The following is a 27,960-nucleotide window of genomic DNA, read 5'->3' on the forward strand; positions in this document are numbered from 1 at the left end:
AAGTTTACTAGACAAGTAGAAGTAGTGAGTCTCATTCATCAGACTTACTGTTTGTTCATTCTGCCTGTAATCATAAATTCACATTTCTGCCTACCCCAATAACATTTCTGTCCCTGGCTTACCAAGAATCTATCTACTTCTACATTGAAAATGCTCAAGACTCTGCTTCTGCCAATTTTTTCAGGAAGAGGGTTCCAAAGTCTGTGTAAGAAAAAACTTCACTTTATCACTGTAAAAGTGATTATTAATTTTCTGACTGGTGCAGATAGATAGAAGATTGTGAAGTTGGCCATGTTGGGTGCTTAATGGCAAGAGTGTGGAAGCACACCATTGGTGGTCATTTTGTTATTCACTTGTTGGACATGGACATTGCTGGCTGGCCAGCATTTATTGCCCATACCTATTTGTCCTTAAGGAGTTGATGGTGAGCTGCCGGTTTGAGCCACTGTAGTCCATGTGCTGCAAATTGACCCACAGTACCATTAGGGAGGGAATTCCAGGAGTTTGGCCCACCCACACTAGAGGAACGGCAGTATGTTTTCAAGTCAGGATGGTAAGCGGCTTGGAGTGTGATTATATCTCTGGAGAGAATTCCAGGGAAAGATGCTCAGTAGTTGCAGTGTGTACCATCTACAAGATGCACGCCAGAAATTTACCAAAGATTCTTCGATAGCACTTTCCAAACCTATGACCACTGGAAGGATGAGGGCAACAGATACATGGGAACACTACTACCTGCAAATCTTCTTGACAAACCACTCACCATCCTGATTTGGAAATATATCACCTGTCCCTTAGCATCACTGGAAGCCCAAATTTGCTTCCTGACAGCATTGTGGCTCTAGCTACTGCACATGGACTGCATTGGTTCAAAAAGGCGGCTCAATACCATCTTCTCAAGGCCAACTAGGCATGGGCAATAAACGCTGGCCCAGGCAGTTACACATACCTCCCATGAGTGAATAAAAGTACAAAACTGTTTAGCCAGGGCGAGCCAATACTATGCTGAATGGGCATACTTGCTCCTCTGAACCTGCTCCCCCATTCAGTCTGCAGTCCCATTTTCCATGCATGATTCTGAACAGTCTCTGATGCTGTCTAGCAATGCATTCAATGGTGCAAACCATTCAAAAAAATAAAGAATAAGGAAACCCATAAATGTCACTCATCTAGTCATCTGTCAGCGCTATTTAACTCCACAAAAATTACAAAAAGAAGGAAGTACAAACTCATATTTGGCAATATTTGTTTTATTCGTTTATAGGATGGCTGTGTCACTAGCTGCGTCAACATTTATTTCCCAATCCCTAAACTAGCAAAGCGAGATTAAGAGTTAACTATATTGCCATGGAGCTGGAGTCACATGTATACCAGACCACACAAGTATGGCAGATACTCCTCCTTAAAGAATATTAGTGAATCAGATAAGCCTTCATGTCAATCAATGATAGAAAAATGGTCCCCATTATACAAGTTTTTAATTTCTAATTTTGTTTAAATTAAAATATCAGTATTTGCCATCATGGAATTCAAACCATACTCTGGATTAGCAGTCAAACTATGCCAACATCCCCCACGAAAGATATATTCTCAATTCAAAGGGGCATATGTTATGACGATATGGGGTGTACTGTATCTTTAAGAGAGTTAAAAGTAACAGGACTATCTGACAGAACCAAGTGTTCTGAAAAAAAGATACAATGTAACGTGCTCCAGCTACTTCGGTAGCTTGGGTAGCTGGTTGCCTGGAAATGACTAAACAGTTTGGAATTAGGCCAATCAGTTTAAATTATACACCAAAAAGTATCAAACTCCCATCCAGTTTGAATTTAGTATATTGACAATCTTAAAAGCCAATGACACAATCTGATGCTTTGGGGGAATAAGACCGGAGAAATTTGAACAGTTGAGAGGAGAACTGCCAAGCCTCAGCATGTAAAAAGACTACCTGAAAAATAGCTCTCTTAAAAGGTACCTTTTCGATCAGTAATCTGTGAAGCAGAAATCCCGAAGACGAAGAAAAGAAGACCAGGATTCAGAGAAAAACGAAAGCTGCCTGTTTTTGAGATAGGTTTTTTTTGTAAATCGTAATCGGGAGTTTTATCAGACCAGTATTATAGAAGGGAAGGTAACAGAAAGGAAGGAGTTGTAAATAGTTGTTAATTAATTATTTTCTGTTATACTTTAAGAAATAAAGTTGTTAATTTTTACTTTAACTAGTTCTTGGCCTATTGAATTTTCACAAATTACTGCACAGGATAAATCTTTTCAGTGTTATTGGTTTTGAATTAAGCAGCAGAGTTTACCCTGTGTCGTAATACATAATAAGATGGTCTGGCAAGTAAAATGGTGTAGTGCAGGTTCTATCAACACTGAATGTTGAAAAGTGACCACAAGAGATTTCTCTTCCATGGCTCTGATTTGCCAGGTTCATATTGCACTTTTTGAATACAGCAGGGGTGATGTGGCCAGGAGATACCTGCGATTTTTTTCTGTGTCTTCACCAATGTCATAGTCTACAAACTACTACCCTTCCAGTGCCTCAAGAACTAGTGGGCGGCACGGTGGCACAGTGGTTAGCACTCACAGCGCCAGAGACCCGGGTTCAATTCCCACCTCAGGCGACTCTCTGTGTGGAGTTTGCACGTTCTCCCCGTGTCTGTGTGGGTTTCCTCTGGGTGCTCCAGTTTCTTCCCACAATCCAAAAATGTGCAGGTTAGGTGAATTGGCCATGCTAAATTGCCCGTGCTGTTAGGTGAAGGGGTAAATGTAGGGGAATGGGTCTGGGTGGGTTGAGCTTCGGTGGGTCGGTGTGGACTTGTGGGGCCGAAGAGCCTGTTTCCACACTGTAAGTAATCTAATCGAAATCAAGAATGTAAAGTCCCACACAAGACTATGATTCTCAAATATTCCTTTAGCTGGGAGTCAGTTTCACGAAAGACTGGTGAAAGTTTAAAAGGAGCTGTGCACTGTGGAAGCAGTTCATCAGTTAGAATGAATGATATCTAAAACAGAAAGTAGTCTGAAATATTAAGAAAATCAGCTCACAATTGCCACACTTGCTGTGACTTATGTCTAAAATTATGTCTCCTTGTATTGGGTTTATAAAAAATCCTCCAGCCTTTCTGCTTAAAATTCTTTGTGAAGTAAACAGTTAGTATGCATACCCTTATCATCAGCACTGCTTTCCTTATGTCACGTACTCCATCGTAAACTAAGCGTGAAGCATCTATGAACTCATTCTCCTCGAAAGCCTGTGGGGGATTTGCACTCAATGCTTCAATTGCGACTTCCACTTGTTCAGCAAAACGAGGCATAACTGGATAGGAGAGAAAAAATACACAAGTAAAGCATTAGAGATTTGTTTTCTAGTCTTTGTTCCTGCCTTAAGGCCTAAGCACTCTTTTAAAGGGTACCCAAGCTTGTCTTATTGTCACAGAATGCAGTGAAGATTGGACGCTGATTAATTCTGCAGAATTCTGTTAAGTAAGTTAAAAAAAAGACTTCACTATAAATGGCTTTAGATGGAGAGAAAATAAAATAGCTGACTGCATAAAGGTTTGCTCAGTAAATAAAGCAGATGGTGGAATATTAAATATTCCTCTGCATTGCAAGTCATCAAAGTTTTAATATCAAATCAATTAAATTAAATGGAATTATTTGAGTGATGTGTTAATTTATTCTCCCTGTTCTTTTGTGCATGCGTGTTTATTTTACAGCTACAATTGAATCTATAAACTAGTGCATTCTTGCTTCACACTGTATATTTTTATTTATTCATATAGATTTAACATTTACAGACGATAGTAATTTCACTTCAGAGTCAAAAATTGATGATTCCAAGTTCCAGCGCATTGCAGAATTTAATGCTTCCACTGACACAAGCTGGGAAAGTGGAAAGAGGGGCTTGAAAGTGGGGCATGGAGACAGTGTTATCTTCCTGTCAACTCTATTATCCTTTTTACCTTTATTTTATCATATTATTCTTTCTGCCCAGAAGATATTCGAGGTTTTTAAGTGCCACTCAAGGGTCTCATCTCGTTATCATTCAACCCATGATGAATGTTGATCGTTCCAGGTGGATAAGCTGTTGGGTAAACCCTGGTGTGTATGCTTGTGACCTAATGCTAGGGTGGTGTGGAGGTCACATCCAATGGCCAATGGAGAAATTCACCAGTAGTGTGGGTGAAAACCCCTATCTGTGCTTGTGACTAATTGCCCTCCCTCCACCAACCCCATCAATGTATGTCCCTTACTGACTCAGGTGAATCTGCTATCTAGCTTTCCTGCAGGTTCTAGCAACAATCCTGCAGTCTGTTGCAGTACTGGCCTTCACCACTGCTTTCAGTGGTACTGTTGGTATTGAAGAGTTAGAATCATTGAGTCATAGAATCATACAGATGTATAGCATGGAAACAGACCCTTCCGTCCAACTCGTCCATGCCAACCAGATATCCCAATCATATCTCGTCCATTTGCTAGCACTTGGCCCATATCCCTCTAAATCATTCCTATTCATATACCCATCTAGATGCCTTTTAAATGTTGCAATTGTACTAGCCTCCACCACTTCCTCTAGCAGCTCATTCCATACACGCACCACCCTCTGCATGAAAACGTTGCCCCTTAGGTCCCTTTTATATCTTTCCCTTCTCACCCAAAACTTATGCCCTCTAGGTCTGGACTCCCCCCACCTCAGGGAAAAGACTTTGTCTATTTATCCTATCCATGCCCCACATGATTTTATAGACCTCACATAGCACTGGTTTTGGTCACATAGTTTTGGTCATTCACAGCTCCTAGTCTCCCTATAATCTCTCTATGCACTGTCATTATCACCTCTTTATTGCTACCTTTGCTTCTGGAGCCATGACTCACCTTCTCTCAGCTGAGTATAAATACCTCCCTATTTCTCCCTTTTTTTTAGCTTTGACAAAGGGTCAGTTAGACTCCAAATGTCAGCTCTTTTCTCTCCTTACAGATGCTGCCAGACCTGCTGAGATTTTCCAGCATTTTCTCTTTTGGTCTATAAGGTCACCCCTCAGCCTTTGACGCTCCAGGGAAAACAGCCCCAGCCTATTCAGCTTCTCCCAATAGCTCAAATCCTCCAACCCTGGCAACATCCTTGTAAATCTTTTCTGAACCATTTCAAGTTTCATGGCCTCCGATTATCTGGCACTTCTTCGAAGGTGGATATTTCATCTCAACATGGTAAGGCTACTGACACCTGTAAGATAAATTCCTGATTGGCATTAAATCAAGTTGGGTGGGTTTGGAATGAATGTGGCAAGTAGTAGCACTAGCTCTCCAGCGAGACAGGCCGTACATCAGGAACAGCAAATTCCCATGCAGATAGCCACATTAAATCGATTCAACCCCATGGACCTCTACCAGTTCTTTGTCACATTCTTCTGTTCTCCTCCTGTATTATTTCTCCCTTGAATTGTTTCTCTTGACTTAAGCCCACAATGTTGGCTTGCATTCCAATACAGCAATTACTGCACTGTCAGAAGTTCAAACATTTGGAAAAGACGTCAAACTCGGTTTTGGGTGATGCAACTAGACTTTGAGAAAGAACAACAAGTTCTCAATATGAACTGGTCATTCACCTCAATGGAATATCATTGCCTGCCAAACTGGTGGTATACTTACTATTGGATTTCAATAGGTGAAACTGTGTAGGTAAAATTTCTCTACGACTTCATAAAGCACTATATAGATACATTTTTTAAAAAATTCTTTGCATTATTTAGTGATCATTTTGTATACAGAGAATTTCTTGATCATGTTTGCATTCTGGGTACTGCAAAGCATATATAAAACTTACAATTCCTATCTGAGCTTGAACTGCACTCTCGGACAATGGTATAAGATCATAACATGTTGACGTACACACATACGCACACACATGCACTTACACTCTCTATCTCTCTCTCTCTCTCACACACACACACAATATCCTAATCAAACCACGCTCTCCACTCTAAACTAAGTCCCATGACACAGTACAGACATTCCAGGACACCAATCAGTGCATAGAGCTAGGAAGGCCTTATGACCAGTCTTCACGGCAACTTCCAAGCTGCAGGTCAGAGACCCGATGTCTTGAGGGCAGCTTTCAGTTTTTCTGCTTCAGTATAAGGTACAGTGATAGTATCTCTACCTTTGAACCTGGTGGATTAGTGTTCAACTTCCACCTGTTCTGAGACATAGCATTATAGGGTGTGATTTGTTGCCTTAAACTGATAGGTTCTCCATGTCAATTTAGAACCTACAACATTGCTCTGGGTTTGGACACCAGACTAGGGAAGGATTAGTGATCCAGAATAGGCTTTACAACAATTGTTACAAACTTGCTGTTACACTGATATTTTTTCAATTTAAATTTCATCATCTACTATAGTGGGCTTTGAATCCATATCCCCAAAACATTAGACTGGGTCTCTGGATTATCAGTCCAGTGATTTTAATACTCCCCCACCATAACTCCTCAATGAAGTTTGCGGTCCCACATTATCCAATGTACATCTAGTTCAATGTTTTCTATCCAATATCTAAGCTTCTGCTGTTGCATACAATATTATTGTGTTGAGTTATATTGCTTTCAGAGTTGCAAACAATAATGAACGAAGAGGATAGAACATAGAACATAGAACAATACAGCACAGAACAGGTCCTTCGGCCCACGATGTTGTGCTGAACATTTGTCCTAGCAAATAATGAAACCTGATGACCAAATACCATGTGCAGCCCAGAAGAAGCATACGTAATGGAATTTATTTACATAATAATCTGTAACTATATACCTTAAATATCCTTATATATCTTTTATATCTGTAAATATAGCTCTTAAACAGCCTGTATTAGGTTTTCAAGCAATCAATATTATATATGCTGTGTTGTTTCCTAATAACACAAGAAATACAACTAATATTCAATCAGAATGGATAGAGGACAATTATTTAATTGTGGAGAAAGTGCGGACTACAGGTGCTGGAGATCAGAGGCAAGAGTGTGGTGCTGGAAAACACAGTAGGTCAGGCAGCATCTGAGGAGCAGGAAAATCAAAGTTTCGGGCATAAGCCCTTCATCAGGAATGTAGGAGAATCGATGTTTTGGGCATAAGCTCTTCATCAGGAATGCATAGTTGTTTAATTATGGTGGAGCCAAATGCTGATTCAATAAAGCGACACCAAGACTCTCAACCTATCCAAGGTTCCCTCCACTTTGAGAGAGAAAGTTTGTCACAAAGGACAGTGCTACATCCTTCTAAAGGATTGCAAGTTTTCTGCATAACCCAAGAGCATTTAAATGGTCATATGTATGTAAGCTTTGCTGTAGCACCTCTTAAAACTAAATCTATATGGTAAGATGAAGGAGCAAAAGACAAAAGCTTCAGGAAAATTAATAGACATGTTATCATTTCAACAAACCCAATATCCATGTTAAGCCACAATAAATCTATAAATCAATATCCTAGGTGTTACCATTGACCAGAAATCGAACTGGAATAGCCATAGCCCACCTATGGCTACAGGTGCAGCTCATAGACTAAGAAACCTCAAGCAAGGAACTCACTTCCTGACCCCTCAAATCTGTGCATCATCTACAAGGCAGAAGTCAGGACTGTGATGGAATACTCCCACTCTGTCACTCTGTTGTATCAAATCACTATAAAGTCCAAAAAAGAAATTAAACTGGACTGATCATCTGGCATTGGGTGGCATGCTGGCTCAGTGATTAGCACTGTTGCCTCACAGTGCCAGTGACCCAGGTTCAATTCCAACTTCAGGCGACTGTCTGTATGGAGTTTGTACATTCTTGCTGTGCCTGCATGTGTTTCCTCCAGGCGCTCCGGTTTCCTCCCACAATCCAAAGGTGTGTAGTTTAGGTGGATGCTAAATTGCCCAAAGTGTCTGGTGGTGTGCAGGCCAGGTGTATTAACCATGGGAATTGCAGGGTTCTGGGGATAGGATGGGTTGGTGAGTCTGGATGGGGACTTGTTGAATAGCCTGTTTCCACACTGAAGGTATTGTATAATTCATTGAGTGAGTCACTGGAAATGACAGTGGCTAACCAATTCTGCAGACTCTACAGTGTCCTTCTCACCAACAACTTGTACGATAAGTGGGAGACCGTTCCAGCAGACTCGTCAAATAGAGTAAGGCACAGTCATACTCACAAAATCATACTTTACACACAATCTCCCAGATACCACCATCACTATACCTATATATATGTTATTCTGCTGACAGGACAGATCTATAAGAGGTGGCTGCAGACTGGTATACATTTGGAATTGAGTTGCCTTTTCAGTCCTTAACATTGACTCAAGACTGGATGAAGATACATTGCACTAACCATTAATTCAAAATGGACAAGGAGGAATCCAGCTGATTTTCACCTGGAAGAAGTGCTTGGAGTAATAATTCATTCAAGGTAGGGTAATTCAATGTCCATTACCAACAGCAGCTCAGAAATAATAATACTAGCTGAGTGCTAAAGAACATGGCTGCTAGACTGGATCTATTACAGATGGTGAGATAACCAACAAAAATAGGATACATCATTGACTTCACCCTCATCAATCTATGCAATAAGGATGCATCTCCCCATGACTGTATTGATAGCTGTGACCATTACATGTTCCTTGTGACGATGAATGTTGGAACCTTACACATGTCTGAGTGACGTGGGCTGTGGCAGGATGTGTGGTGGAATCAGACGACTGGTTTAGAGAGCTCATCTCAATGTCAAGATCATTTTGCTTCATCTTTTATGTTTTTCACAAGCAGCATGGAGATAGCAATTGTTGGGGATTACCGCTCGTTAAATGTCTTGTAATCTGCATAACACTCCACATTCATCTTCAGCCTCTCATTTTACCAGCTGGAAATGTGTTGCTGGAAAAGCGCAGCAGGTCAGGCAGCATCCAGGGAACAGGAGAATCGACGTTTCGGGCATAAGCCCTTCCTGAAGAAGGGCTTATGCCCGAAACGTCGATTCTCCTGTTCCATGGATGCTGCCTGACCTGCTGCGCTTTTCCAGCAACACATTTCCAGCTCTGATCTCCAGCATCTGCAGACCTCACTTTCTCCTCTCATTTTACCAAACTTGCCAAACAAGCTAGACTTTAGAAACCTGGAACAAAGAAACCAGAGCAAGCATCTAACAAATTCAGGCTGCTGCTTGCTCCAAATAACCTCCATGTTGGTAACCAGGCACCAACATCTCAGGGATGGAAATGTGTTGCTGGAAAAGCGCAGCAGGTCAGGCAGCATCTAGGGAACAGGAGAATCGACGTTTCGGGCATTAGCCCTTCTTCAGGAAGCCCGAAACGTCGATTCTCCTGTTCCCTAGATGCTGCCTGACCTGCTGCGCTTTTCCAGCAACACATTTCCATCTCTGATCTCCAGCATCTGCAGACCTCACTTTCTCCACCAACATCTCAGGGTACATTATGGCAAGACCTGTACTGTTCTGAAAAAGAGTCATACTGGACTCAAAATGTTAACTTTGTTCCTTTCTCCTCCGATGCTGCTCAGTTTATCCAGCCCTTTCTGAAAGAAATCACTAATAATCACTTTCACACTTCTAAGAACTGCTAAACTAAACCTTAGCCAGAATATCCAAAGACCATTTGCTCACTCAATGAGGCTGCATGCCAAAGTTTTGAGGAATTGCACAATAAAAATAAGGAAAGCCTGTTTTGTTGACCAGAATTTGGAAGCCCTGATTGATTGCATTTTCTAGATGTAAGGCAGGTATCAAATACATCACAGTCCAAGGCCAAGTTGTGTTTGACTAAAAGCAAAATACTGTGAATGGTGAAATCTGAAACAGACACAGAGAATACTTGAGAAATTTAGCAGGTCTGGTAGCATCTGTGGAGAGAGAAAAAGAGTTAATGTTTTGAGTCCGGTTAGACTCTTTGTCATATTTCCCTCAGAACCATCATACTAGATTTGAAACATTCGCTGTTTCACTCTCCACAGGTGCTGTCAGACCTGCTGAGTTTCTCTAGGATTCTCTGTATTTGTTCAAGTTGTACTTAGGCTCTGCAATTAACTAGGAGGGGTTAGGGGTTGTGTGCAGAGAGGAATCATTACAAATTGAAAAGAATCCACAGAGGAAAGACAGGGATCTGGATCTCCTGCCCTAATATAGAGGGGAAGGAAATGTATACACCTTTAATACCCTCAGTTTATGGTATTATTTTCGTTTGAGCAGAATAAATGCTGTGCAAAGAACCGCTCTCATCAGAAATCTCAGAGGACATTTAGGGCTGCAGGACATTACAGAGATTGAGAGGAAAGAGGTCATGTTCGAATCTGAAAACAAAGATTAGAATTTTAAAATTGAGATGCTGGTATAGTAGGTACCCGTGTAGGTCAGTGAAGACAGGAATGATGGATGACTGTAGTTTGATGTGAGTTAGGAGAGAGGGAGCAGAGAATTGGATGAATTAGTTTAGAGTGGGTACCGAATGGAGGAAAACTGTTCATTTTACTTACCTTTCAGAACACTCTGCAGTCTTATCATCCAGGCGGTGTTGGTTATAAGTTGGATTTTCTTTTAAATTTGTTGACATTTCCAGTATAGATTTTTTAAAAATTCTATGCAGTATTAAGATTTTACTTAATCTCATTCATAGCTTGCTTTTGATTTTAATATACTGTTTTACTTTCTTTAACAATATCCAAGGGTCTTCCTGCCTTACTGCTTTCATGTTGTGGAAAAAGCTGCCTGACTGCTCTCCAAACTGGGCCTCCCTCCTTCTTTCACAGAGTCACAGAAGTGTTATGATGCAGAAGGAGGGTATTTGGCTCATCACGTCTGCCCTCCTTATGAGCAAAATGACTTAGAGCAAATCTCCTGCTTTTTCCCTGAAACTCTGTACATTATTTCTATTTAAGCAATTATCTAAAGCACACTTGATGCCTCTATTTAATCTGCCTTCACCATACCTCCAAGCAATGCATTCCATACCTGAACCACTCACTGTGTGAAATGATTGGATGGTTTCGCCGTGGGAAATGTGGGGTTACAGGGTTAGAGTAGGAGAGTGGGTCTGGGTGTGATGACATTTGGAGGGTCAGTGCAGACTCGATGGACCAAATAGAATCATAGAATTTTGTCAGTGCCAAAAGAGGCTATCTAAATGCTGTTTTCTCCCTTTCACCTGTTCACTGCTTCTGTATGGATTCCTTCTTCTTTAATCTCTGTGCTCTGCTTTCTCAATAAATTAAAGTAAAATATCAGAAAGTGTTGAAGAAACAGCCTTAGAACAGAGTCTAGACGGAAGTCATCTACGGTCATACTGTTATAGGATCATATAGTATGGAAACATACCTTCAATTCAACTTGTCCATGCTGACCAAGTTCCCCAAACTAAACCAGTCCCACTTGCTTGTGCTTGGTCCATTTCTCTGTAAACCTTTCCTAATCATGTCCCTCTTCAAATGTCTTTTAAATGTTGGAACTGTACTTGCACCTACTACTTCCTCTGGTAGTTCATTTCACATACGAATCACACTCTATATGAAAAAGTTGCCCCTCATGTCCCTTTAAAGTATTTCTCTTCTCACTTTAAAAATATGTTCCCTTTGGACTCAACTACCCGAGGGAAAAGTCCTTTGTTACTCACATTATCAATGCCTCTCATGATTTAAGAAACCTCCATAAGGTCACCCCTCAACCTCCTGCATTCTAGTGAAAAAAGTCCCCGCCTATCCTTATAACTCATCCCCTCAAGTCCCGGCAACATCCTTGTAAATCTCTTCCCAACTCTCCTCAATTTAATAATATCCTTCCTATAACAAGGTGACCAGAACTGTACACAGTACTTCAGTCATCTACCACCATCAGCCTGGCATTAGAGCCAGGTATACACTATTGTTATTGTGTACCAGTTGTGAAGGGAGTGTTGAAGGTGGCAGATGGGGTGTCAATCAAATTGGTTGCTCTGTCCTGAATGGCGTCAAGCTTCTTGAGTGTTGTTGAAGTTGCACTCATCCAGGCAAGTGGGGAGCATTCCATTACACTCCTGACAGCAGACAGGCTTTGGGGAGTGAGAAAGTGAGTTACTTGCCTTAGAATTCCCAGCTTCTGACCTGGTCTTGTAGCCACAGTATTTGCGTATGGTTGGTGCAGATCATTTTCTGGGCAATGATATCCTCCAGCAGATTGGCATCTTCAACTATACATCTGAGACCTTTTCATCAAGAGCTCCTCTTGCCTGCCCCAATCATGTTCATGTGTGGCTGGTCTTACTTGGACATGCATTTGGCATAGCCAGGCATTAACCTGAGCATTCAACACCAAAGCAGACAGCATATGATCTAAATACCTCACGTAAGCATCTGCGCAAAGAAACAGCTTGTCTATGAAGGACCCAAGAAACTGAAGAATTTTGTGATCTCTGGAGATTTGAGGAATAAGTCTACCCTGCCAGTACATACTGTATCTCCATAGTTAGGTTTGCGAACATGAGTTTTCTGTTCTTGCGTAACATGATTTTGCCCTTGATTGTAATTCATTGAATCATAGAATCTGCAGAGTGGAGAAAGAGACCATTTAGCCGAATGAGTGTGCACTGACCCTCTGAAGCGCATTCCATCCACACCCTTGTCCCATCCTCTCCCCATAACCCCATTATCTACTGAGCCTGCACATCCCCTGGAGATGATAGGGCAATTTAGCACCACAAATCCAACTAACCTGCACATCTTTGGACTGTGGGAGGAAACTAGAGCACCCACCTGGCAGAAATTCTAGTTGGCTGCTATGTTAATAATGAATGATGAATGCAAAAACAGGTTCCCGACCTTGAAGGTCAGGGAGGCCTGCTTGGTTCTGAGACATTCAGAGGAAAATCTGAACCTGCTGATGCAAATTTGAACTTTTGCCTCCTGCCCAATCAAAGTTTTCTACCTGCCCTTTATATCTATCGTTAAGCAATGTTTGATTGGTGTAGATTTTGAGAAGGCTAAAATACCTGAGGGATCTCTCACCATTTCAGCACAATAATATTCATGCTGCTCTTAACAACCTTGACGCTGTGATTTCCTCTGAAGACAGGACTTGTACAGCACCTAAAGAGGCCATTTGGTCCACCGTCCCAGCTTATTGAAAGATCTATAGCTGGCTCCTATAATTTGCTCCCCCCTCAACAAAATGTTTCAACTATATTCAAACCTCGGTTGAAGGTGACAGACCTTCACTTTGCTGGTGAAACCGAGCAGAGTTCTGGAAGAACAATCATAAAATGTATAGCAGACAAAGAAGAAAATCTCCTGCAGCAGGAACAGGTTATTATTTTCAGAGGTTTGAGCTTATGCAGCTCATTTGTCTTCAGTGTAGCTGTCTTAACTGTACCTGATCTAAGAACACCTGCTGAGATGAACTACGATAATGCTTTATTCCTCTCAATCAACCTTCAACTCAACAATTACCAAAAAAAAAACAAGTTTCTGTCTTATTCTTGATCAATTCTCATCATTAACTCAATTTAATCAAATTTTTATTGTAACTCTTGGCATCTCTGATTACGTTTTCCTTGTCTAAAAATCCAATCTGCACAATAGCCACATTATGTGCCTTGTTATCACCTCCTAAATTCTTCTTTTGTCACGCGTCTTGCACAATTTAAGGAAGACGCATCTGTTCCTAAACCCATTATTCCGTCAGATAACCAAGTGCATTTCAAATCCCCACAGAGGGCAGATTTACATACTGTCAAGACAGAAAATGACAAACACTGAGAGTCAGCATGTGCAAAGAATTAAAATGGAGATTCATGTTCAATTAGCATCTACTGCTTCCTTTTAGTAATGATCATAAACAAAACTCTGTAGGTACATTCTAAATTTAATTTGCATGAATCTTGGCTCTTGCTTCATAGTCCAATGGTGGCTGCCATTGACAGTCAGTGACCATATGTTGTGAGTTGCACTTTTGAATGACTGAGGCAGGGAACACTTGACAATAGGGGGAAAAGAAAAGGTGATCGGTGTTTTAAACACACAAGAACAATTGTCATCAATGTCAATTGAGGCTCAGCTGTAGCATTCTCACCCCTGAGTCAGAAGATTGTTGTTCAAGTTAAGACTTCAGGACAATAATTGAGTTGGGCATTCCATCACAGGAATACAAACAAACTAACGGAAATGCTACGAATACTCAGCAATTCAGACTGCATCTGTGAAGAGAAACAGTCAGGTTGATGACCTTTTTCAGAATTCAAGGAAGGTAAAAACAAGGAGTTTTTAAGCTGAGGAAAGAACAGGAAGATCAAAAGGCAGGAGAAATTTGATAGCTCATGTTACAAAAGCCAAAGGGGGGGGTTATGGGTAGATTAAAGATGATACGTGAATGGTATATAGCAGTCACCTGAATACAGTATTAAAGACTATAGGAAGAAAAGAGCGAGCAGAAAAAAGAGAGGACACAGCAGAGGCTGAAGGCAGAAGTTGATGAGAATTTCCCTCCAGCAGGGTGATTAACTGTTTTGTCGATGCCTATGTTATCTCCCATGACATGAGAAAGTGGGCATGGATACCATGGTCATTTCTTAAAGCTATTAAACATTAGACTACGTAGAACAACATGATTTCAGCAGTGTGTTATGCTTTCAGTAATCCCAGGGTAAGAGGGAGTCTGAAACCTTCACACCTCAGGTCATGTGCAATTATACTGTGATGATTCATCAGCATATCTCTTAAAGAGATGCCAATAGGTGTAGATTTTGAAAAGGCTAAAATACCTGAGGGATCTCTCACCATTTCAGCACAATAATATTCATGCTGCTCTTAACAACCTTGACGCTGTGATCTCCTCTGAAGACTGGACTTGTACAGCACCTAAAGAGGCCATTTGGTCCATCGTCCCAGCTTATTGAAAGATCTATCCAATTAGTCGACTCATATAATTTGCTCCCCCACCAAGTGTTTCAACAACATTCAAACATCAGCTGAAGGTGACAGACCTTCACCTTACAGGTGAAACCAAGCAGAGTTCAATTCTTAATCTGGCTAACATGGGCGACACAGTGGCTCAGTGGTTAGCACTGCTGCCTCACAGTGCCAGGGACCTGGGTTTGATTGGAGCTTCAGGCCACTGTCTGTGTGAACTTTGCACATTCTCCCTGTGTCTGCATGGGTTTCCTCCGGGTACTCTGGTTTCCTCCTACAATCCAAAGACTAGGTGAATTGGCCATGCTAAGTTGCCTATAGTGTTCAGCGATGTGTAGGCTAGGTGCAGTAGTCAGGGATAAGTGTTGGGCAATAGATTAGGGGAATGGATCTGGTTAGGTTACTCTTTGGATGGTTGGTGTGGACTTGTTGGGCCAAATGGCCTGTTCTCACACTGCAGGGATTCTATGATTCTGATGTCATCATGAAGGCCCTTCCTTCTCAACTTTGCTGTTTGCCTGAGGAGAGGTGATTCTCAGGTTACCACCAGTTATCTCTCTCCAATCAAATAGCAATCTGTGGCAATTTGGGACTCTGGCAACATTCACTTCATCTCTTAAATAAACACTGACAGTGAGGCATATTATAACAGAGATTGTTGAACTCGGTAGTCATGTACTGAGGTGTTGTATTTCTAGCTTGTAGAAAGCGTCATTAAAGACTGCAGCAGCCATGGACATAAAGATCAGAATGTAAGTAAAGTGGAGAATTAAAAAAGAAAGTTACACTGTGTACATAGTTATGTTTGCAGACTGCAGGTGTTCTGTAAAGCAGTCAGCCAGTCTGCATTTGGTTTTCTTAGAGTAAAGAAGACCACATTGTGAATAGTGAATACAGTGTAGGAGATTGAAAGAAGTACAGGCAAGCCACTGTTTCACTTGGCATACGTGTTTTGGGATCTGGGATAGTAGAGGAGCAAGAAGAGACATCTCCTTTGGAAAGCTGGTGCAAACATGATAGGCTGAATAGATTCCTTTCTTCTTCCTGAAGAGTGAAGGTAAATGTGCAGGTGTTGTATCTTATGCACTGGCACAGAAAGACACTGCAGGAAAGGAGGGAGGTTCTGGGTTCTATGAGATGTGGTCCAGATTGCTGTAGAGGGAACAGTCCCTTTGAAATACTGCAGTGAGTGGGGTGAGGGGAGAGTTGGATGTTTGTTGTTGTATCATGTTGGAATTGGCAAAATTGATAAAATAGGAGACTATTTTATTGGAAGTTGAGGGGGGATGAGGGGAAATCCTAGAATGGTTCTGGGAGGGAGAGGAAAGGGTTTGGAGCATAGGTGCAAGAAACGTATCAGAGATGGTGTCAACTGCAATTGGCAGAAGTTCTTCGTTGAAGAAAAAATAAGATAAATCAGAAACAGAGGCATTATGGTTGCATTAGCAGAACAGATGCAATGAAAACAGAAAAATTGGAGAATAGAATGGAGTCTCTACAGAAAACAGCATGTGAAGATGTGTAGTGAAGAAAATGTCACGACTCATTCACAAAATTATGGTCCGAACACTGCACCATTAACATTCATGAGGCATCTGCAAGCACCAAATGTTCTGTTGTTCCAATGTTGTGATTTCGATCATGAGCCACAGATTCATTCACAGCATCTTAGAAAAAAAGTAATATATGCTAGCCATCACAATTTCCTTGGAAAAATGTGAAATAGTCTTTGAATAAACTTGCAATGATGATTAGCTGACCTGAATGATTAAACTTTTTCTTTTCTTTACAACAAAAGTGAACAACACATCCTGTCAATCAAAATGATGGCTGCTTCCTTCTGATGGATTTGAAATGTCAATGTCAGGAAGCAGCTCAATAAAATCTCAGAAAAACTAATGTCTATCACATTTCTCATCAACCTATATTGGCAGTGAGCTATGAAAATTGGCAACATTGTTTGAAAAAAAGACATGATATTCTATGTAAAACATAGTGGAAGTGATCCAATATTGCTAATCAGTAACCCAACCCGTGTGCCAAAATAAGCAGCCTCACTCAACCTGACTCCTCCTCACAATTCACAAAAGAATAAATGTACAGTTCTGAAGCACTGTAATTTTCAGATCAAAGGAATTGTGCAAACATATAGAAACGTTTTGTAATACAGACATGATAGGCTGAAGGCCTGTTCCTGTGGTGTACTGTTCTACATTCTATACCAAGTAATCTTCTTGTTAACTTATGAACTGTAAGTAGATTCACTGACATATCTGAGTGATTCACTCATCTCCTAAAATTTCAAAGGGATTATTCTGATGGGATGTAAAAAACCCTCTCTGCCATGATACACCAGCAGCAGGAAACATGCCATCTTTATGATGACTAATTAAGCAACTTAAGTGGGCAATGTTCCCTGGTTGCAGGTTAGGGAGGGTGAATTATCTCTCAGTAATGGCACCCATCTACGTTTCATTTGGAAATGGCATTCTGAACCTCCACAAGCCGTTAACAGCAGTGGCAAAGGACAAAAGGACTTCTCATTACTTTATTTTCAGGTTCATGTCAAGACTAGTGAGATTGAAAGGAAAGATGTCTGTTATTCTTTAAATTTAGTCTTTACTTACATATATTTTTCAAGATTTCATAAATCAAAATAAATGGATATGAATGCGTGAAGCTACACTGGCACAATCAGTGTCCACCAAACAAAGACACAATTGGCAAATATAGTTATACACTTTAACACTGTTTTCAAGAAAAGAAAACTATACTGTTACTTCAAGAGAGTAATGTAGAGATAATGTATATATTATGTCGAGATAATGATTATAGAATTGCAACAAGCCACCTTGTTGGGTAAAGGTACCAAATAACATGGCATGGGAAGCACAGTTGATGTTCAGTAGATGGTCAATTTAACTGATCAGGCAGATTATATGATAAAAAGGGGCTTAGGATGGGAAAGTAAGTATTAGCTTCTTGGTTCCTGGTTTTTGCTGAGGTTCTCCATCTTGATCTGCAAGTATGTTGGCCTAATTTAGTTGATGGCAACCTCACATCTGAGCCAAAAGCTCCATTCCAAGAGTTACACAAGATTAAATTTATGAGGTTTGGGGTGATATTTCAACATGGATTGAGGATTGTCAACAGACAAAAAAAAACCGAAGAAAACAAATGAATTACTTTTGTAAAAACAAGATATAACTAGTGGAGTGCCACAGGATCAATGCTTTGGCCTCAGAGATTTGCAATTTTTATCTGACTGAGATTACGGAGCGACAATCTCCAAGGACACAAAGAGGCTTTAAAGAGATGAACTGCATAAAGGAAAATTGACAAAGATTAAAAAACAAACAGAATTGTGTTCGAAAAAAGGAAATTCTGTGGAGATAATGATTTTTTAACAAAAAATAGAAACTCTTGGCATTCAGAAGCACTTGGTTGTCCTTGCTTCTGAATTTATGGAAAGTTAACCTGTAAGTGCAGGCAAACAACAAGGAAGGCTTTTTTTTTGTAATGAAGTTGAAGTTTAAGAATAAGTAACTCTTCCTGCAATTTTGCAGGGCTTTGGTGAGATCACTAGGAGAAAATGAAGACTGGAGATGTTGGGGATCAGAGTCAAGCACAGCCGGTCAGGCAGCATCCGAGCAGCAGCAGAGTTGATGTTTTGAGCATAAGCTCTCCTGCTCTATGGATGCTGCCTGACCAGCTAGGCTTTTCCAGCACCACACCTTTTGACTTTGATGAGATCACACCAGGAGTACAATGTGCAACCTCAATGTCTTTATTTCAATAAGGACAGAAATGCCTTAGAGGGGATGCAATCATTCTTGGGCTGAAAAGGCTATTGTATGAGCATAGAGTCAATGGAATGAACCTATATTTTTAAGAATGACAGGCAAACTCATTTTATCATGTTCAATTCTTGACAGGGTAGATGCTGAAAGGCTTTTTCCTCTGGTTTATGACCATACAAACATATGAGCCAGGAGCAGGAATAAGCTTTTCAGGCCCTCATATCTGCTCTGCCAATCAATAAGATTATGGCTGATCTGACTGTAACCACAGATCTACATTATTGTCTGCGCCGCTAACCATTCACTCCCTTGCTTAATAAAATCGTTCAATTGTTATCTTCAAAGTATTCAGGACTCTGTTTCTCCCACCTTTTCAGGAAGAGAGTTCGAAAGATTTATGACTCTCTGACTGAAAACATTTTGCATAATTACTGTTTTAAATCAGTGATCCCTAAGTTTTATACAGTGACACTTGGATCTAGATTCTCTCACAAGAGGAACATCTTCTCCACATTCACATTGTGAACACCATCATGATTTTACATGTTTCAATAAAGATGCCTCTCATTGTTCAAAACTCCAGCAGATACAGCCTTTTCTCATAAGGCAACCTGCGCTTTACGGATATTATTCAATTAAACCTTTACTGAATTACCTTCATTGCAGGCTTGAAGGTCTAAAACTATAAATTCGGAATAATGGGATGGTGAATAAGGACTGTGATTAGGAGAAATTTCTTTACCTGAAGGATTGTGAAGCTTTAAATTCTCTATACCAGGGATATGAAAGGCAGCAGGGAAGTTGAGTTGAACATTTGCAATCTGAATAGCGGGGAAGGTCCAATGGGTCATATGGTCTACTCCTGATCCTATTTGACTGTCCTTACAGTACATTTTTTTTTTTGATGAGCATTTTCAACACTGACATTGATAGAATTTTGTATACTAAGAGAATCAAGTATACGGAGCTAATGTGGGTATATGCGGTTGATGAAGAAAATCAGCCATGATCTCACGAACAGTTGATCTGCTCCCATTTTTGTGCTAATTCAGAACATAATTTAGGTTACTATCTCAAAGGCAGTGCTCTCTCGATGCAAATTATTCATATAGAATTATAGAGCTGTACAGCATGAAGACAGACCCTTTGGTCCAACATAGAGCTGTACAGCATGGAAACAGACCCTTCAGTCCAACATAGAACTGGACAGCATGGAAACAGACCGTTTGATCCAACTCATCCATGCCGACCAGATATCTCCAATTAATCTAATCCCATTTGCCAGCTTTTGGCTCATATCCCTTCCTATTCATATATCCATCCAAATGCCATTTAAATGGTGTTACTGTACCAGCCTCCACCACTTCCTCTGGCAGCTCATTCCATTCATGCACTACCCTCTGCGTGGAAAAATGTCCCTGAAGTCCCTTTTAAATCTTTCCCCTCTCACCTTAAACCTAGGCCCTCTAGTTTTGGATTCTGATACCCTGGGGAAAGGACCTTATTCACCCTTCCTATGCCCCTCATGATTTTACAAATTTCTATAAGGTCAGTCCTCAGCCTCTGAACTTCGAGGGTAAATGCCCTCAGCCTCTTCAGCCTCTCCTTATAGCTCAAACCATCCAACTCTGGCAACATTCTTGTAGATCTTTTCTGAATCCTTTCATGTTTCACAGCAGGGAGACTAGAACTGAACACAGTATTCCATAAGTGGCCTAACCAATGTCCTGTATAGCCACAACATGACTTGCCAACTCCTATACTCAATGCAACGACCAAATGCTTTCTTCACTATCTGCCTACCTGCGACTCTACTTGCCAGTGACATTGACAGGCCATGAACAAATGAAAAACATGGATACAGCATTCTTCACTGAGGTCATGTTGTTTATTTTTGAAGTGGGGGTGAAATGCCCACTTCCTTGTCTGTTGACCCCATCATGGCTATGGACCATCATCATGATATCAAGCAATATCCTTTTTTTCTGCTATATGAAATGCAGCAGAAATGCACACTCTGGTGGATATAACTAGAGCAGTATTCCTTTTAGCTGCTGATCTTCTATCTTCATTGTTCAAAAATGTTAATTTAAATGGGGATACAACTCCACTGGATGAACTGGTGCACTGGTCCCTTTCTGGTAATTTTTCACATCAGAGTTGAGCAGTGTATGATAGACAATTATCATAATTGTATCACAGCTAAACCGAGTCTTGTTCTATCCTCATCCTATCATCAAACCTTGAATAGTGGCCAGCATCAGGAACGCATCATTCTACAAACTCACTCTCACACCCCCTCCACCCTGCATCACCCACCCAAGCGCAGTTAAGATTTGCTGGCCCACCATACATCTAAACGCAAAATACTGCGAATGCTGTGATCTGAAATAAAAACAGCAAGTGCTTGAGAAACTCAGCAGGTCTCACAGCACCTGATGGGAGAGAAACAAAGTTAACATTTCGAGTCCAATATGACTCCTCTTCATGACCAATCTAGTTGAGACCAGGGAGCAATGACTAATGTGTACAGCTAAGTTCTCGACTGGATGGTAGATTTGGCCATCAGGCCTTGAGGGCTGCAACACAGAAGACAGGAATGCTGAGAACACAATAACGCTGTGCTGGGGTTAACAAAAATGTTTTAACTTTCTGAAGAATTAAACACCACTTTGATGTGTAAGTTTACTGAGCAATAATTTTCTGTTCATTATCAACAAATACTTTGGCCTGCATGTATTACAATGAACCAGTGTCAATTTGCAATAATTGGATGACAGGATAAGTAGGGTACTACATCGATTACTTAAAGCTTCTTCTTTCTTGAATAATAATCTGAATGAGAATTACAGACGTTTTCAATGATGGGATAAACTTCACACATCAGCACCAAGTGTGATAGCAGCATATTATAAATGTGTCTATATAACTTGTGCAGTGACTAATCCATTATAAATGGTTATAGTTTTATAGCTACACATTCACTGGAATATTTCTAATAATTTTAATACTATTATATTTCATTCTAATTATAGCATATAAGCACTTGAAGTCATACAGCTATGATGGTGCATAGTTCTCTTGGCAAAATGACTTCCATAAAGCCAAAAGTCAATCAGTTATACACATAATTCTTGGGCAAAATGTAATGTTGGCTACAGAGATCCAGTGGGAGCTTTGTGTTACTGGAGAAGGCCCAACAGTATTAAGTGGCTGTCAGACACCTAAGCAGTCAGCATCGTGCATTCCCTGGGATTAAGAATCCTGAAGTAGAAACCAGAAGGCAGTAGCTTTCCAGTGCTATCAGCATCACTAATCTTCAAGTCAACTGCTGGTATTACAATCAATGTGAGATCCCAGCACTGGTGAGTGAGGGCAGGAAGGGGATTGCAGAGTGCATCTCATGAGGGGATCGGAGGAAGGGGCAGGAGCAAAGTTTTCAGCAGGTTACCCTTCCTGATGCTGACTCCCTCAAATGCTAAATGTCTTTGTACAAGGGACATCCCCAAGGAGTCTGCAAGTAAACTTGGCAGGGTTTGCTTTTCTGGCTTCCGTTGAGGTGACTGCTCATCACCTCGTTATTAACAACAATCCACTTACCAGCAACTTCCCACCTGGGACTTAATTGGGCAAAGGCAGGAAGATGATGGAGTTACCATCCCATGTCCTCGTGTCTGATTAAATCCACCTCCACCCTCCAAAGATACCTCCATCTCAGTAGTGAATGAAAAATCCAAATATTAGAAGGAAAAAAAGACAACTCAGGTTAAACACAAATTGGGTAAAATCTGAAGGAAGCCTATTAATTCAGTAGCATTAGATTAGATTCCTTACAGTATAGAAACAGGCTAGTTGGCCCAACAAGTCCACACCGACCCTCCAAAGAGTAACCCACCCAGACCCATTCCCTACCCTATATTAACCCCTGACTAATGCTTCTAACACTATGGAAGATTTGGCATGGCCAATTCACCAGACCTGCACATCTTCAGATCATGGGAGGAAACCTATGCAAACATGTGGAGAATGTGCAAACTCCACACAGACAGTTGCCCGAGGCTAGAACCAAACCTGGGTCTCAGGCACTGGGAGGCAGCAGTGCTAACCATTGAGCCACCATGCCGCCCACAAATGGGGTCATAAAACAATTAGAGGTGGGGACAGAGTAGGACACAGTGATATAGTGAGAAAACTCCAAAGTTAATTAAGATGGATCACAAGAAAGAGCTTGTGCAGCCTTCTGATATTTCAGAGTGCTTAATTCAGTTTATTTTTGCATATGTGATCTATGCTTTGTTTATTTTGGCCTATGCATTGACAGTTCATTGTTTGGTCACAACAGGGAATCTTCCCAACTTTACAAAACAAACCAAAGAACTGTGGATGCTGGAAATCAGGAACAAATCAGAAACTGCTGGAAAAGCTCAGCAGGTCTGGCAGCATCTGTGGAGGGAAAACAGAGTTAACGTTTTGGGTCCAGTTCGGAAGAAGGGTCACTGGAATTATTCATCCTGGAGTTCAGTTACAAGTGGTGTACTGCAATGATCTATTTTGGGGTTACTGCTGTTTGTCATTTTCATAAATCAACTGGATGTGGACATAGAAGGATGGGTCAGTAAATTGCGGATAACATTAAGGTCAGTGGAGTTGTGGGTAATGCTGAAGGATATTGCAAGTTACAGAGGGACATAGATAAGTTACAGAGCTGGGTTGAGAGGTGGCAAATGGAGTTTAATTTGGAAAAGTGTGAGGTGATTCACTTTGGAAGGAGCAACAAGAATAAAGAATACTAGGCTAATGGTAAGATTCTTGGTAGTGTAGATGAGTAGACATCTTGGTGTCCATGCACATAGATCCCTGAAAGTTGTCGCCCAGGTTGATAGGGTCATTAAGAAGCATACAGTGTGTTAGTTTTTATTGGTAGAGGGATTGAGTTTCGGAGACATGAGGTGCACAAAACTCTGGTGAGGCCGCACTTGGAGTGTTGCATACAGTTCTGGTTACTGCTTTACAGGAAGGATGTGGAAGCTTTGAAAAGGGTGCAGAGGAGAATTACTGAGACGTTGCCTGGTATGGAAGGAAGATCTTATGAGGAAAAGCTGAGGGCCTTGAAGCTGTTTTCATGACAGAGTAGAAAGTTGAGAGGTGACTTAATTGAGACATACAAGATAATCAGAGGGTTAGATCGGTTGGACAGTGAGAGCCTTTTTCCTTGGATGGCGATGGCTAGCATGAGGGGACATAGCTTTAAATTGAGGGATGATCGATATCGAACGGATGTCAGAGGTAGTTTCTTTACTCAGAGACTAGTAGGAGTGCGGAATGCACTGCCTGCAACAGTAGTAGACTTGCCAACTTTAAGGCATTTAAATGGTCATTGGATAGGCATTTGGATGAAAATGCAATAGCGTAGGACAGATGAGCTTCAGATTGGTTCCACAGGTCGGTGCATATTGAGGACCAAAGGGCTTGTATTGCACTGGAATGGTCTGTGTTCGAGATGCTATTAGACCTGCTGAGTTTTTCCAGCAATTTCTGATTTTGTTTTACCTTTCCAATTTTGTTTCATACATCTACAAATGCCATATATTATTTAAAGCTCCTACATCTTGGATTTTCTCCTGAGAAGGAAAGGAATTTATTCATGGAGCAGCGCAAATTTATAGAGTCATAGAGACATAGAGATGTACAACATGGAAACAAACCCTTCGGTCCAACCCATCCATGCCGACCCGATATCCCAACCCAATCAAGTCCCACCTGCCAGCTCCCAGCCTATATCCTTCCAAACCCTTCCTATTCATATTCCTATCCTGATGCCTTTTAAATGTTGTAATCGTACTTGCCTCCACCACTTCGTCTGGCAGCTCGTTCTATACACATACCATCCTCTGCATGAAAAAGTTGTCCCATAGGTCTCTTTTATATCTTTCCCCTCTCACCTTAAACCTATGCCCTCTAGTTCTGGACTCCCCCACCACAAGGAGGAGACTTTGTCTATTTCTGCTATTCATGATCCTCATGATTTTATAAACCTTTATAAGTTCACCCATCAGCCTCTGTCACTCCAGGGAAAATAGCCTTAGCCTATTCAATGTCTCCCTATAGCTCAAATCCTTCAACCCTGGCAACATCCTTGTAAATCTTTTCTGAATCATTTCAAGTTTCACAATATCCTTCTGATAGGAAGACCAGAATTGCATGCAATACTCCAAAAGTGTATGCAGACTCATACCAATTTTTCAAAAGTTTATCCATTGGTGTGATGTGTGCATTGCTGGTTGGCTAATATTTATTGTCCTTGTGAAGGTGATGGTGAGCTGCTTTCTTGAAGCATTCCAGTCCACCTGCTGTGGGTTGACCCACAATACCATTGTGGAGGGAATTCCAGGATTTTGACCCATTGACAGTGAAGAAGTGGTGATACATTTCCCCTGAGGCAGGTAATGTGGTGACCTTCAGGGTCTGCACAAGTTCTTGCATTCATACCAGAGAAGAACACTTGACAGGTAGAAGCCCACAATGCTGTCTGCTGCCAGGGAATCGAAGTAAGTCGGCATACTCCAACATTGCTGCAGTTCTGAGGAAGGGTCACTGGACCCGAAACATTAACTCTGCTTTATTTCCAAAGATGCTGCCAGACTTCTGAGTTTCTCCAGCAATTTCTAATTTTATTTCTGATTTTCAGCATCTGCAGTTCTTTGGTTTTTTGTTAAGTTTGCATAGCGTGACACAAGAAATTTCTCCCTAGCGACTCAAGTTGGGTGATAAAATACCTTCAGTACTCCTTCGAAGTTACTATCTTTTGTCTCATAGCCTGGAGAAAGTGAGGACTGCAGATGGTGGAGATCAGAGCTGAAAATGTGTAGCTGGAAAAGCGCAGCAGGTCAGGCAGCATCCAAGGAGCAGGAGAATCGACATTTCGGGTCCTCACCTACCACCCCACCAACCTCCATGTACAACATATCATCCGCCATCATTTCCGCCACCTCCAAACGGACCCCACCACCAGGGATATATTTCCCTCTCCTCCCCTATCAGCGTTCCGAAAAGACCATTCCCTCCGTGACTCCCTCGTCAGGTCCACACTCCCCACCAACCCAACCTCCACGCCCGGCACCTTCCCCTGCAACCGCAAGAAATGCAAAACTTGCGCCCACACCTCCCCCCTTACTTCCCTCCAGGCCCCAAGGGACACTTCCATATCCGCCAAAAATTCACCTGCACCTCCACGCACATCATCTATTCCATCCTCTGTACCCGATGTGGCCTCCTCTATATTGGGGAGACAGGCCGCCTACTTGCGGAACGTTTCAGAGAACACCTCTGGGACACCCGGACCAACCAACCCAACTACCCTGTGGCTCACCCACTCCGGCCTATCACCCTCACCTTGACCTCCCTCCACCTACTGCATTTCCAAAGCCCCTCCCCCAAGTCCCTCCTCCCTACCTTTTATCTTAGCCTGCTGGACACACTTTCCTCATTCCTGAAGAAGGGCTTATGCCCGAAACGTCAATTCTCCTGTTCCTTGGATGCTGCCTGACCTGCTGCGCTTTTCCAGCAACACATTTTCAGCTCTTCATAGCCTGGACAGTAATGTGGCAAGGGGCACCTGTCATAGATCGCATCCAATTTTCATTCTTTGATTGGTGGAGCTCTATAAAAATTAGCTATCCACATATTCACATTGTGGCAAATTCAGAAATGACACCCCAGCTAAATGTAAAGAGGTTGTCTACCTTCAGAAACTACCCCAATGGTCCTCATTTTCTTTTCAAGTTCTCAACCAGTATTCAAAAAAAATGATTTAGAATATTTTCTACCTGTTTTACACATCATAATTTGATTTACTCTAATGAAAAGTTCCGTTTGCATTCAAGAGTGCCTGTTCTTGCCTTCAGATCAAATAATTTTTGATAATAAAGGTAAGTGAATACCTAACCTTGTTGGAAAATAACTTTTAGGTTCCTAATGAAGTGCTTCTATAAAATCTAATTTCAATCTTCAAAACCAATAGAGCATCACAAAATACCTTGTTCTCAAGCTTTAGCTGGCAAGCTATTCATTAAATGAACAGTGAGCAACCAAGTAACCTAACAACAATGTAGCATGCTCATATGTACACTAGATTGTCTTATCTAACTCCTTAATTAGGACACATAATAAAACATGACAACTCCAAGAACTAAAAACACATAAATGATTGTTAAGTACATACAGACTTTCCTCCAGGAATATCAAGATGACTCCTCTGAGCTTTCCAAAAAGCCCCTAAACTTCAGTGAGACAATAAAGAGGTCCATATTTCATTTGAGTAGAATGGTTCGTTTGATGCTTTGGAAAGGTTACTACAAGTCACTCAGCTTTTTAAAATCTCACCTCTTAAATTCAAAAAGGTTCTGTGAATGAAGCATAAACAAAACTAATCTTTAAGGGTCTCTGAGACTGCTTTCAGCTCTTTCTCAGACCACTACCAGGAACCAGCAATTCAACAAAACTATCCAAGATTGGGATACAATCCTTTAAGATATATTCAGACTTAACAAATGAAAAATCCTCTTAGCGTGATGCCTTCGTTTTTAAAAAGTTGGTCATTTGCAACAGAGATTAAAATACTTCAGGTCTGAAATTCCAGCACACTGCTGCCTGATATGCAGCTGGACCCTGCTTTGTAACATTAAGTATTCACATGCCTTGTATTGGCAGAACTTCTTAGGCCAGCAGTCTGGAGAGGGCCAAGACATCCTTTAATGGAAGCTTTCATATGCTCGCTGCTACAAGTTAGGAGACTGTCCATGATCTTCTAACTTTGAGGCAAAGCTGCACAACTCCCACTGATGCATTCTGAAACTTCAATGTAATTGTCAAGTAGAATATATCTGTTCTCTGTACTCCCATTCATGTCATGGACACTTGTACAATTCTGGCTATATTTCTATTGGAAAGTGTGGAAGGTGAACAATGACACAAATGGCCTATTTCTGACTTGTGACTGACAATAGACAATAGACAACAGACAATAGGTGCAGGAGTAGGCCATTCTGCCCTTTGAGCCTGCACCGCCATTCAATATGATCATGGCTGATCATCCTTAATCAGTATCCTGTTCCTGCCTTATCTCTATAACCCTTGATTCCACAATCCTTGAGAGCTCTATCCAACTCTTTCTTAAATGAATTCAGAGACTGGGCCTCCACTGCCCTCTGGGGCAGAGCATTCCACACAGCCACCACTCTCTGGGTGAA

At 41.2% G+C, this 27,960-nt stretch overlaps 1 protein-coding gene across 1 annotated transcript in view; it reads right to left on the minus strand.

The window, feature by feature from the left end:
* ctnna2 (catenin (cadherin-associated protein), alpha 2) overlaps positions 1–27,960 on the minus strand; it is a 1,205,477-nt gene that overhangs the window by 192,945 nt on the left and 984,572 nt on the right. The window contains exon 13 of the mRNA XM_043699324.1: positions 3,168–3,319. Within this exon, the coding sequence (XP_043555259.1) occupies positions 3,168–3,319 (152 nt within the window). The remainder of the gene's footprint in view (positions 1–3,167; positions 3,320–27,960) is intronic.

This window comes from Chiloscyllium plagiosum, chromosome 1, assembly GCF_004010195.1.
Source record: "Chiloscyllium plagiosum isolate BGI_BamShark_2017 chromosome 1, ASM401019v2, whole genome shotgun sequence".
Taxonomy (NCBI): domain Eukaryota; kingdom Metazoa; phylum Chordata; class Chondrichthyes; order Orectolobiformes; family Hemiscylliidae; genus Chiloscyllium; species Chiloscyllium plagiosum.